This window comes from Cygnus atratus, chromosome 1, assembly GCF_013377495.2.
Source record: "Cygnus atratus isolate AKBS03 ecotype Queensland, Australia chromosome 1, CAtr_DNAZoo_HiC_assembly, whole genome shotgun sequence".
In the NCBI taxonomy this organism is placed as follows: domain Eukaryota; kingdom Metazoa; phylum Chordata; class Aves; order Anseriformes; family Anatidae; genus Cygnus; species Cygnus atratus.
In genome coordinates, this window is record NC_066362.1 from 186618290 (window position 1) to 186631947 (window position 13658).

General features: G+C 42.9%; 1 protein-coding gene across 1 annotated transcript in view; it reads right to left on the reverse strand.

The window, feature by feature from the left end:
* MTUS2 (microtubule associated scaffold protein 2) overlaps positions 1–13658 on the reverse strand; it is a 177572-nt gene that overhangs the window by 66421 nt on the left and 97493 nt on the right. Inside the window, exon 4 of the mRNA XM_035542552.2 lies at positions 4396–4557. Coding sequence (XP_035398445.1) covers positions 4396–4557 — 162 coding nt within the window. The remainder of the gene's footprint in view (positions 1–4395; positions 4558–13658) is intronic.

The window sequence follows — 13658 nt, forward strand, 5'->3', positions numbered from 1 at the left end:
CACTCTTTCAGAAACTTTCTTTGTATTTAAGACTGCCATTCTTTTTATGAAATACTTTCTCTCCTCTTTACTTTCATAAGAGATGCTGAATACAACACATATATAGTGTCTGTGCACTTTAGCTGTAGCGGTGGATCAGTCTAAAAACCCTAGTTTAGTAACCACGATATCTTGCACAGGAGGTTGGAAATATGTGTTTATAAAATGCATATGCAACATTAAGCTCTACTGCAATTAATACTAGGTCACTGCTAGACTATTATACCTAGAATATCTATCATACTATTCTCCACGTAAACAGAAAGTATAGAAGAACCAGAGGTATCATGTTTTCTCTGCTTTTCAGAAGTTTTATTATATGGGGGACTTCAGTAGCATTGGTTATAGGACAGCTTAGCCTTCTGATGTCAACTGAATGGGGCTGGTGACTTCTTACTTAATGCAAGATTCACCCTAAGGTCATGTTATTTATTCACTTTCTGTTATGGGAAAATATGCCTTACTTTCACAATGGTGTTGGTTTGTGTGTCAAAAGTCCTTCCTGCTGGAGGCAGGGACTCTCCCCACTACATAAGGAGGGGTACATGGTACAAACAGAGTGCATGTCTTTCACCCCCAGCTAACATCTTCCACTCAGCACTCATCCCTGGACCAGCCATGGCAGAGACCATCCCTCTCTCCTCCTTCACAGCCTCTGTGCATTGTCTTGTCTCCTGCCACGGGGTGAAAAAGGAAAAGGAAATTGTGGTGGTTTTGTTCCTTCCAACCATGACTCCATGGGGGTCTGGGCTGCTGCCTGTCTTGCTGTGGAGAAACTGCGCTGAGGTGGGAGGTAGACATGTGCCTCACCAATCATCCTTCTGCAGATGCTGTCCTCATGAGCCAGCTGCAAATAAAAGGCAAGCAACAAGCAGGCTCACAAGGCTGAGGCCTTCCTTCCCAGGAAGGGGCTAACCACCTACCCTTTTATCCTCCAAGCCTACCCTGGCATCATAGTGCTGGATATCTTACACAGTTATTAAAGAAGGGCTGACGGTGCTAACCATGGACATGATAAAACATGATAAGACTAAACCCATGTCCAGCTAAGACTTTTTTGAGATGTATTGCTGACACTCTGAATCTTCCCTGGATCCAGCATTTAAATGAAAGTACCAGGAAAGTCACGCTCTATACCTATCCTCAAAACTAGAGTCAGGGTCTCTTGTACTTGCATTCCCTTTGAGAACAAAGACTACTTTCAATAGAGGGGCATCCAACATGGGGCATCACTGGAACAAGGCAATCTGTAGTTCCATTAATTTGAGAACATCTTGAGTATTTTCTCTTCTATTATTCCATCTTCCTATGCCATAGTTACTCTCCTATCCTTTGGATTCTCTGTGCAAGAAATTGCCATCATGTGATAATAGCTTGGTAGAATTATTATAAATTTATTATTTCTGCTGTTTTCAAGACATTTCATCCCTGGTCTGCTTAGAGTTGTCTGCTGCATGCTCCCCTTGCTTTCCTTTCAGTTTGGAGCACTGGTGAAAGTTTCTTTGCTGCTGACTGCCTTCCCGAGCATGGCATTCATTTCACAGGAAACATGCTGGTGTCAGAGACACATGGTGGGTAGGGGGTGGATTAATTTTAGTACCTTTTCAATTTTTTTTTTAAACATTGATTTTACCTCTCTGCTCCCTTATTGTTATCGGTCTTCTGCTCTGTGATGTCCAGCTTTAATGCCAGACTTGCCCAGCACAGACTGTCAGCCTGTGCCAGCTGTTGTACTTTCCACTTTGCAAAGGCAGTACAAGCAGACCTTTTACAATATCTGTACAGTCTTTCAACCTCTAGACCCTATCTGTTCCAGGACATCCTTTTGGAGACTGGCCTTTTCAGCACACCAATGCACTTTCTCTGACATATTTAAAATACGGGGTCTACAGAGTTGTAAAGAGCTTTTGTTAGATTCCTTTGTTTGCCTGGGATCATAAAGCCCAAAGCAATATGAACACTTCACTGCCCTTTATCCACTTGCTTCATTTGATCTGTAGCATCTTCCTTCCAATTTAATGAAGAGTTCAATTTTAAGGAGATGGTCTTGTGCTTCATCATTTAAAAGATGTGCAAAACTGTCCAAACAATATTTAAAGAGAAGACCTTACATTCTGTAGGGCTCCCTATCACAGTGGGATCTGCAGACAGCATTCATACATAATTGCAAGAGAAGCAGGATTAGACTTGCTAAAAAATACTTGTCATTATCATTGCTTTAATTTATTTTGGTCCTTGCTTCCAACAGATACTTACCATTGTGAGGAACCATAACATTATTCTAATTAAAAAAAAAAATTTGACTTGACCACAGATACATCTGCAGGTACCTGAATTATACAAAAATTACACCAGACTAACGTAGTTTCTTTTGCTTCTGCCCACTGGGTACAACAACCACCTTCCAAACTTGCTAGCTGTCCCTGTTCAGCATCTGCCTTTGATAACACAGCCAGGTACCCTTACTTTACATACATAGTTTCTTTCCAGAATGAAGCAGGAATCAGTTGTACTCACCTGACTGAATGTCCCTATCAAGACCAGACTATAAATTCAGTGAGGTGGTGGCAATGGGCTCCAGTCTTTGCTGGCACAAAGTGCCTTGCTGGGAGAAAGCTGGGTATGCCACTGGAGCCCCTGCCCAGCAGAGCAGTGAAGAGTCATTTCAAGGCTGCTCTCTCAACTATTTTCCAGTTGTGATGGATCTAACGTTCTGGGAGCATCCCTCCTGTCTCTCTGCTACTGTGGCTTGCAAAAGCATGTATATGGAAAAATCCCCATCACACCTGCTATCTCCACAGCACGGAAAGGCCATGGTGGGCTGCCGGACTGTAACTTGCCTCCTGTTCTACACACTGTCAGCTTCCTGTCTGCAAAAAAAAGCTTATGAAGCAACAGCAGAGTCAGACTAACAGCCTTGCAATGGGAAGAACAAAGCTGACTGCTCTGCCATGCAAGCCTGAACACTGCACGTCCTACACAGGGCCCATCTATGTGGACCCATGCACCCACAGACACAAGGACTCCTCACCACACGTGGCAGGCTGGAGGGAAGTAAATTCAATTCAGAAGTTATGCTGCCTTGTCTCCACTTGGACTATTAACTCAGGCACAGTATAGCAGTAAGAGCTCTTTACATGGGCTGAGGCTCACAAGTTCATGCACAGCCAGCTTGAAGAATTTTCATTTGGGTGCCCCCACGGAAACAAACGTACCCATGGTTAATGGAGGGTCATGCAGAGACAATAACAAATGGTCTGAAGGAAAGTACACAGAGACTGAGTGATGATATAGAAAACAAAAGTTCTTTGGATGGCAGATATTGGGAGAATTTTTCATAATAGTCCAAATGCTGTATTGCTTTTTATTTTTTAGCTTTGTCTCTAGAGGAATTAAAATCTAGCACAAGATTGGACTTTTGTTTCATAAATTAAACAATTTCATAGATTAAAAACCTAAATTAAAAGTCAAATGTAGCTTTCAGCCACCCTCAGTAATTCTCTTCCCCAATGTGATGGCAAATCATCTATTTTTCTGGAAACCTCCCTCCTGATCAATACTGGTTTGCATTATTTTGCAATTTCTGCTCTTCTGTGTGGGTCTGAGACTTGGAAGCTGTGCAAACTCAGAGATGACAGCCTGAGCTATTTAGCTGGTCCTGCCTAGACTAGATTTTGCATGTCCACACTAGCATGATTGCATACCAAACACTGGTTCCAGCTCATGGCAGTGCCCCAATAATGAAACCTCCCTGGCAATGACTCACTTGTGAGGCTCCACAAGTAGTAAAAGGCACAGGATTTCTAGCAGTCTTCTTGCTTCTAGCAAAAAGAAACCAAAAACACCCTGGAGGCCAGAAAAGTTCCTCTACAGAAGCGTGAAAATAGCCCTTTAAAGCTTATCATGCCATTATCACTAGCTGGAAAAGAAATGCTTTTGCGGGAGATAGGTAGGTGCAAATCTGATACTAATCAACTACTGCTATAGCCTGAAATGATGTAACTTAGGGACCAGCAGAGAGGAAAGAAAAATCAAAGGAAAGGAAAAAAATAAAGAAATAAAGGAAGAAAAATCAAAAGGGAAAAAAATCGTGCCACCTATTGTCTGGTCATCAGAAATTCATATATTGTGTTGACAGATTGGTCTGTTTCCCAGTTAGTGAGAGCAGAAGATGGACCTAAACAGTTTTCTGACAGTAAGAGACAGTCACTCCTGACTGTGATGGACACCCCCCTCCCTTGACTTTCACTTTGCTGGACTACCTAAGTAAGCAGTAAAATAGTATCATGATAAGGTTTCTGTATTTCTTGGGCTAATGCAGATGGTATTTCAGGTACACAAGTTTGGAACACATACCAGCAGGTGCAGTGGCAGTTTTTGGTGCTGGAAGTAAGCTCCTGCGTGGAGTCGCTGTGCTGCTCGATACCTGCGTTGTGCTCTTGCTGCTACCCTTGGGTACATCTTTAGAAGGTGCAGATGCCTTAGGAGTGGTTTGCTCTTCATTTCCAAAGCTGGAACCTGCAGGAGACCAAAGTTGCCGTAATTATAAGCTCATAAGAAATGTATGTGAACTGTGGCATGCAGACCAAGCTTGTACTAGCAATTATAATCTACAAAAACATATTCACATTGCAACTTGGACTAAGTTACATGGATTTTCTCCAGCACAAATGGTTATATAGAAATAAAGAGTTCCCAGCAACTTACTTAAATGCTAAGCGTTGGCAGCTGTTGGAGTCTGACTCCAACAGGAACTTAAAACTTGTTTTTGGTCTAGCTCCATATAGTTACCTGGCTGCAAGGCTCCTAAGTAAATCAGGGACTTTCTAAATCTGTGGGTGTAGCAGTTTTCTGGGGCTCTGTAGATGCTACAGAAGCTATCCTATACCCTCACCCAGAGACTTGGGTGTTACTAGTTCTCAGAGTAAAGAGCAATAGCAGGATTCAGTGGTGCGTTGCACCAAATTCTCCCACCCAAGAAAGATTTCCCACAAGCATTTCCTCAGATTACACTCAGACATTTGAATAGTAAACTGAAAAAATAATTCTGCCTTAACTCTTACATCCACTTCAATCATATTCTCATACTGAATTTTTGGTTGCCAAGGTTTCCAGCTTATATTGACCTCTATCAACACCTTTTTTCTACGGGTTTGGTTTCCTCCTGCATTTGCCATTTAGGGAACAATCACATCCTAGACTCCGTGTAGATATAAGGAAATCAATCTTTCCTTAACATTTGAAAAAGGCAAAGTTGGAGTGTTTTCTTTATCTATTGCGTAGAAACCTAAGAAGAGCAAAAGATTACAGTATGTCTGTACTTGAACATTTGCAGAAGGATGAAGATTTTACTTGAGAAAGTGAGTAAAGATAGTAGCAAGAAATACATAGGATCTCAGAAAAGGGTTATAATTTCTATTTCTATTATTTTAAAAGATAAAATACAACACAATACTGTTTAGGTGTTGCCTGCAGGGTAATGATAACATTATTAAAATAATTGGTGTGTCCAAGTTTCCAGTATATTTAAGACGTAGGCTTCTTAAATGTGTGTAAGAAAGAAGATTTTTTTTTTGCTATTCTTACTGAAAATCCGCTAGAAGAAAAGTGCAGGTTGGAAAAGGAAATCCTCTTTTCTGACAAAGGAAGAATATACCTTTTGGCTCTGACAAAACAGTGTTAAATTTTGCTCTGTCTTTAGGGCTGCTTGCATATAGGTCATAATTTAAAGTATTATACCTGCAGTATACATGGATTTCTAGAAAAAAACATTTGACCTTTACTCAAATAATAAGCCACATTAAAAATTCAACAAAAGACTGCTGTACTCTGTGCAGGAACAGGAAAACCTGAAACATTTGTCATCTTTACACTGCTGTACACATAACAACCCCTCAGCAGAGCAGACGGTTGTTTTATACCCAAATTACAAAGACTTTTGACCTGTGAAACAGCCATTAAAGACCATGTGCCCAGTTGTCTGCTGATGAAACACTGCTGACTTCAGCAAAGTCATGTCAGCAGAAAGGCTGGTCCAGCCTGGCCAAGGCTTCTCCGCAGCTGTGCAAAAAGACAAGGTATCTTAAAGCAAATGTGTCTCCCTCAGTCTGTTTGCATCCTCCTCCAGAGTTACTCCTTGTTCTTGGATATGCAGTCACCCTGTTGGCCTGGGTAGCACCACGTGTAGAAATTTTTTTATTTCCTTGGCTCTTTGTTCTAAAGTTTAAATTGTAGAAACGCTAACCTTGAGGAGGAAATTATTCCTATTGTTTGCAGAGAAATGCAGTTCAAATGCTCTTTAATTGAAACCTCATATGCCTATCTTTTATTCTCTACTGTAAAATTTATTATACAGAAAATGTTTCAGTTCACAAATCTGCAATTCTCTTGCTGAAGAATGAGCTTCCAAGGGGAATTACATAAAATCCTACAAAGAAAAATATAAAAATTAAAAAGCTTTTCTAGGTCTTGAGGATGAAGTGCAGCTAGCTACAAACGCCTCTGCTGTCCAAAACACAGTGTACGAAGTCTGCTGATTAAAGAAATGAGTGGATGGGAAGGCTAATAAACAGGACTTGGTCAGGTCCCCTGAGTCAGAAATCCCCCAGGCCTGGAGAGCCCCCTGTGCACCTCCTGCTGTAAGCTGCCAGGAGGAAAAAGTGAGAAAAAACTATTTGGCTTTTGATCATTTGATAAAAAAGTGCTCTCTCTGTAAGACAAGCTGCATGGCTGTATTGGGTGTCTGTGGCCAGGTGCTGGGGGCTGCAGGGGAGGCTTCTGTGATGAGAGGCCAGGGCCATCTTGTGCTGGGCACAGACGGTTCCAGCTGGCTCCAGCTGCTACAGCGGCCACCAGCCCGGGACAAAACAGAGTCCATTAACCTGGCTGGTGGGCACCTCTGAATGTTTTTAAGACAGGGTAAGAAATGCTGCATGGAAGCTGTGAGAAGAGTGAGAAACTGAGAGAAGCAGCCCTACAGCCCCCCAGGTCAGTGCAGCCGGAGGGCAGGAGGTGCTCCAGGCACGCGGCACAAGTTCCCCTGCGGCCTGTGGAGAGGCCCCTGGTGGAGCAGGCTGTCCCCCTGCAGCCCATAGGTCCCACACGGAGCAGATCTCCACGCTGCAGCCCGTGGAGGAGCCCCCGGTGGAGCAGGTGGATGTGGCCTGGAGGAGGCTGCGGCCCATGGAGAGCCCCTGCAGGAGCAGGTTTATCCTGAAGGACTGCAGCCCGTGGAGAGAAACCCATGCTGGAGCAGGGGAAAAACATGAAAAGGAAGAAGTGGTTCAATTGGTTTGAGGTTCAACAAGGCTAAGTGCACGTCCTGCAGTTGGGGCACAACAACCCCATGCAACACTACAGGCTGGGGGAAGAGTGGCTGGAAAGCTGCCTGGCGGAAAGGGACCTGGAGGTATTGGTCAATAGGCGGCTGAATATGAGCCAGCAGTGTGCTCAGGTGGCCAAGAAGGCCAACAGCATCCTGGCTTGTATTAGAAATAGTGTGGCCAGCAGGACCAAGGAGGTGATTGTGCCCCTGTACTTGGCTCTGGTGAGGCCGCACCTTGAGTACTGTGTTCAGTTGTGGGCCCCTCAGTACAAGAAGGACATCGAGGCCCTGAAGCATGTCCAAACAAGGACAAGAAAACTGGGGAAGGGTCTGGAGAACAAGTCTTCTGAGGAGCGGCTGAGGGAGCTGGAGTTGTTTAACCTGGAGAAAAAGAGGCTCAGGGGAGGCCTTATCACTCTCTATGACCTCAAAGGAGGATGTAGCAGAGTGAGGGGCAGGATTTTCCCCCAAACAACTAGTGATAGGACGAGAGGAAATGGCCTCAGATTACACCAGGGGAGGTTTAGGTTGGATATTAGGAAAAAATTCTTTACTGAAAGGGTTGTGAGGCATTGGAACAGGCTGCCCAGGGAAGTGGTTGAGTCACCATCTCTGGATCCCTGGAGGGATTCAAAAGACATGTAGATGTGGTGCTTAGGGATATGGTTTGGTAGACTTGGCAGTGCTAGGTTGCAGCACAGCCCTCTGGTGTATCAGCCACTCCTCCCAGTTTTGTGTCATCCACAAACTTGCCGAGGGTGCCCTCTGTTCCATCATCCAGGTCGTTGATGAATAAGTTGAATAAGACTGGACTCAGTACTTACCCCTGGGGGACACCACTAGCTACAGGCCTCCAACTAGACTGAGCCACTGAGCACAACCCTATGAGCTCTGCCATTCAGCCAGTTCTCAGTCCCTCAGTCCACCTCACTGTCCACTCATTTGTCCCGCATCTCCTGAGCTTGCCTATGAGGAGGTTATGGGAGACAGTGTTGAAAGCCTTGTTGAAGTCAAGGTAGGCAACATCCACAAAAAAAAAAAAAAAAAACAAATCAGAAAGATTATTCATTAAATGGTACTTGTCAGTCCATCATGAGATAATGCTTTCCACTATTATTTGCAGCAGGTGAGTCAGTAGCATCAGTCCTCCCAGAATCTTTACAGTTGTTATTTTTTAAGTAAGAGCCTGAAGAGAAACACCAGATGTGCTGTGCATAACAGATTTCAGGTGATCACATCCCCCCCTGTATTGTACCTCTTTCTTCATACTCCCCTACTTTTGCATTTTACCTGAACCAGGGGAGACTCCTTGCTTGCCTTTGAAACACCTGGCAAGTCATTTGGGTTCTCCTACATAAATCGTCCTGTATTTTTGCAGACTCTGTGTTCTATGCAGAGCTGCACTGCTGACTTTGTAGGAGAGTATTTAACAGAGCATTAACGATCTGCTAGAGCCAAAGGCCTTCAGTCTCACTTTTAACACCTCCTCACTACGAGCATCAATGAATCCTACTCTTCATCTTGTGGAAAACACACAAACAAACAAACAGACAAAAAAAAAACACAAGGAAGAAGAAAATGTTTTTGAAGACTTGCAAGTACTTTGGAGAGTCCCAGCTGCACCCACTCATCAGCTATGCTGTTACACCAGTGAAGACATGCAGAAGTCAGGGCCAGCAACATGTTGTAGGCTATGTTTTCAGAGAAAACCATGACCAAAATCCCAGGGGTTCCCAGATGTCTTGAGCCACCCTCTGTCCATATGCACCACCAGACGTCTTGAGACACCCTCTGTCCATATGCACCACTGTCCCCTTCACCATCTGACCCTGAAACAGCTTGCTTCAGGGGCTAATCACTCCTGGAATTATAGAATCATAGAATCCTTCAGGTTGGAAAAGATCTCTAAGATCATCTAGTCTAACCTTTAAGTTTGTAAATCCAACCTTTAAGCTAGTTAGTCCACCACTAAACTATGCTACCAAGTTCTAAATCCACATGTTTCTTGAAGATCTCCAGGAGCGGTGACTCAACCACTTCCCTGAAAGAACAGGAAAGCTCTTTCGTGTGTGTCACTAGCAGGAACCATTCCTCTTCTGGAATTACTTACAAAATTGGCAAAAAAAGTGTCAAATATGGTATGATAATAGATACGACTGCAAAACAGCGGGAGCATGGTTTGGGGGAAATCTGTGTTTGACAAGATGTGAATTAAAGCATGTGGCATGGACAGGTCTTGCTCTGAGAGGAGAGAGATGAAGGGCTGCGTTCTGGAGCTGCACTGCCACAGCTGTCCTGCCTGCACTCGATGGCAATAAAACCTCCTTCTGTTGGAGGGCTTAGGTCCTTTCTAGAAAAATAGCTTGTCTGACAATCCCTATGGGTCTCTGTTTTGCTGAGAAACAGACCCCAAAGAGTATTAAAGCGCGAGCACAGCTGCTTCTGTGGCTCCCTGTCTCATGGGCTGCTATGTGCAGCCTTTCGAAACGCAGCAAGTTTCCAGCTCTTCATAGCAGGTCAAATGTGGCTTGGAGCCGTTAGATCTCTACCACAGCTGTAATCACACCCGAGACACTGGGAACGTGCTTGCATCATGAATGTTCACCGAAGCACAAACATTTACCCAGAGTAATAGCAAGCCCTTTCCATCTTAGAGACCTTTGGACAATACTTGACGCCAAGTTTAATAACAACAAAGTTATGTCTAGTTGTTTCAGCGGTGACCCCACTTAGCATTTTTAAACCACTTTCCAATCACAGAACTCAATGAGCTTTACAAATAACAAAAGGACGAAAGAGTTGAGCTGCTCTCCAAATTCACACAGCAAGAGAACAGCAGAGACAGACAGAAAGCAAGCAGGAAAACCTGATGATGAATGAGGCTAGAATTATATATATATTTTTCGCCTGCAAAATATTGGGATGTATTGTTCCTCTGTTTTGCTGTTGTTGTTGCTGTTTTTTCCTAGACTGCACTTCTGTGCCCCAGTTTTCAAGCACATATACAAGCTCAAAATGAAATTTTAAATCACTGCCATGGGTAACACTATGATAAGGAAAATGTCTAAACTACTGTGAATAATCACACGATGTTTAAAACTAAAAATGCAAGACACACTTTTCACTCAATTGTAACATATGCTCATCCTTTAATCAAGGACCGCTATTTATTTCCAATTTTTAGCTGTAAAATGGTATTTTTTATACATTGATTACAAGGTTTGCAGCTTGCCAGCTGAGCTTTTTATTTCTCTGATTTGAGGGTTAGTGTTTTAAAGCTCAACACTGTAAATTTCAATATAATGCTTTGCAGTGTAATCATCAACAGACACAAGTGAATGTACAGCTCTGAAACAATGCTATTGACCAAGTGGTACAGTGTGATCATTAGTCCTTAGGGCTTACTGTGCTGTTATGAAGTTATGATAGTAGATGAGATTACTAGCCAGTTAATTTGTCATTTTGTCTTTGCTGAGAGCCAGTGCCTGGTATTTCCCAATACACAAGGCCAAATGGGCAATAGATCAGGAAGAAGCTGGTGACATGTTTCTTTTCTATCCAGAAAAAGGAGGTGTATGAGGACTGATGTTCACATAATCCTTAAACCTAGCTTACTTACCTCAAATTATTTTTTTTCCCATTGCATATTTTTAGCTCAGACAAAGGTGTCTTAGCAATAACCTTCCTTATCATATTTATTTTAGAAAAGGCTTGTTCAAGCCCACGTGTGTTTATAAAAGCCGATTTTTTCCGAAGTCTTAGCATTCAACAGAAACTTGCATTGTGAATTTTGAGCTTGATAACTGTCACTGAAATAAGGAGCCAAATCTGCAGTGCCTGTCAGGACAGGAACCATCTCCCTGAGCTTTGGATGGCTTTGGGTCTCTGCAGTGCAGATGAGTACCTCTGAGACAGCCCCTTCAACATCAAGGGAAGGAGCATGGTGCCTCTCCATATCTCATGATCCCTTGGGCTGTTCAGATGAATCCCACCAGCACTGATGATTAGTGACACCCCTTTGGGCTGTGCCTTCCCAACTCAACTGGAAGGTGCACTGCCCAGGTAGCACCAGCAGCCCTACTCACAGCAGGATGCCTCTGCAGACATGGCCTTTAGCTGAGGGTTCATCTGTGGGGCTGTGTCTACTCTGCTAAATAATAGAGGGCTTAGTGATATTGGCTGAATCCTGGTGCTGCTTAGGCTAACTACCTCTGTAGCAGCTTTTCCTGGAGAGAGTAAGAGCAGCGCCAACAACAGCCACACTGCAAAGAACAGGGCACGGGACCAGGAGATGTCCAGGCCCTCCCTGTTTGCCAGCACAGCTGGCCCCGGAGCCAAGAAGCATGGTTTTAGGTTGCAGTTAGAACATAGATACTTGCCAAAATTTAGCCCCACTTCCATTAATCAAAATGTATTTGAAGAGTCCACTGTCTGTAAAGCTGATGAAAGGCAAGTTCAGAAGAGTAATATTTTGACTTAAGCTAGACAGATAAAATTTATGTTTACGTGAATAAATATTTACACTTCTTTTTGTTCTTTCACCATAAATATGACAAATTCTTCATGATACAGAAGGTAAGAGGATGATTTTTCATGCCTGCACTGTTTTCATCCACTGTGTGGATCAAATCCTATAGCTGCTGGTCTGCAACAATGTGGTAGAAACAATCGAGCTTTGTGGCACTTCTATAATTGACTCGGTAGAAATAAACAAAATGGATAATCTAATTCTCTGTGTTGACATGGAACTGAAATTCCCACCTTTACGAGTTTTACTGTTTTTGATGACGCTGAGTTTTTGAAATCTAGATTATTTTTTGAGGCACTCACCTATCTTCAGTGTCCTTCATACATAATAGATAGTAAAAATACAACCTTCTGCTGATACACCTCCTTGTATCAATACTTATTCATCTCATCTCACCAATTAAAATACATATTTTAGGAGCCAGTTAAGTGGATTTCTTACTTGAGTGGAGTTACATGCTGCTCCCTGCTGACGTGCTATAGGCTTCATTGGGTAAGGTGAAAATTTCACCACAAAATAAAATTTCTTTATCTATTAGTGGAAACTGCAGATAATTTGCTGACTGTGCCACACTTTGGATTACTCAACACATCTTATTGGGGCTCTTGGGAAATGTTACAACCCTACCAGGCAAGATGAGTATTCTATTATGGAGTAAAATTTCACCATATGTTGCTGGTAGCTTTGCCTAGCACTGGCTGATTGCACAGCTGCTTGGCTAGCTGCGCTCATTTGTGTGGCTGGTTAATCAAAGCCCCACAGAGTATAAAGTGAAGGCAGCAAAATGTTTTGCTGGTCAATCATAATATTTGTCAGAAATGGTAACATAAGGTTATTGGAATGCCTCCAAGGATACCTGTAGTATGCAGACATTTTAAAATGGGCCTGAAAAATCACCTTCTGAAAGGGCCATCTCTTGGCACACCTTGGAGCTGAATTGTCACAGGTGAAAAGTCCAGAATAAGAAGGTCATTCATGACCAGAACATTCCTAAAAGCTTTCCTTCTTCAGTGTACAGCTCTGATCAGAGTGACAAGAAACATCCCATATCATGAATACCGCAGTGAAGTATCTTGTGTGGTACCCTGAGAAGCTGATGCAGTAGGACTGCATACGGGGGAAATGTTTCCTTGTCTAACTGAGAAGAGAGAAACATCTGCTGTAAGCTTCTAGACATATGGATGAAGACTTCAATCATATCAGATAAGAGTAACCTGATTTATTGTTTAGTCACTGAAGTCTGTCAATTAGTTATAGGAAGGGCTGGTTCTTAATGCCTGAGGTACACTTCAAGACAGTAAAATACTCATCATGCTTTTGGAAACTCTACTTGAAGATACAAGTTAAGAACATATTACGTATCAATTTAACATTTAAATTAATTTCAGCAGGTTCATTTTGGGAGAGAAAAGAAGTAGCTTTATCTAAAAAGCAACATTTTAAAAATCACATTTAGTAAATTTACTGAAATGAGCTTTTTCATGAAGGCTGTATTTCTAAGAAATACTGTATTTTATCCCAATGAGGGCAACTGGAGCGTTGACTTCAAAGCAAGAGAAAAAGCACATGCTATTCAGGACAGAAGCACAGTTTTGCTTCAGATATTTGGCTGGTAGAGGGTGATACACTGCCTTACAGAGGAGATGGGTGAATGCAGGTCCAGAACCACCTCTCCTCCTCGTTTTGCCCATCAGAGCAGTCTTCCACACTGCAACAGTTCCCAGGCGCTGCAGAGCTGTTGAAGTAACACCAAGCATAGACAGCATT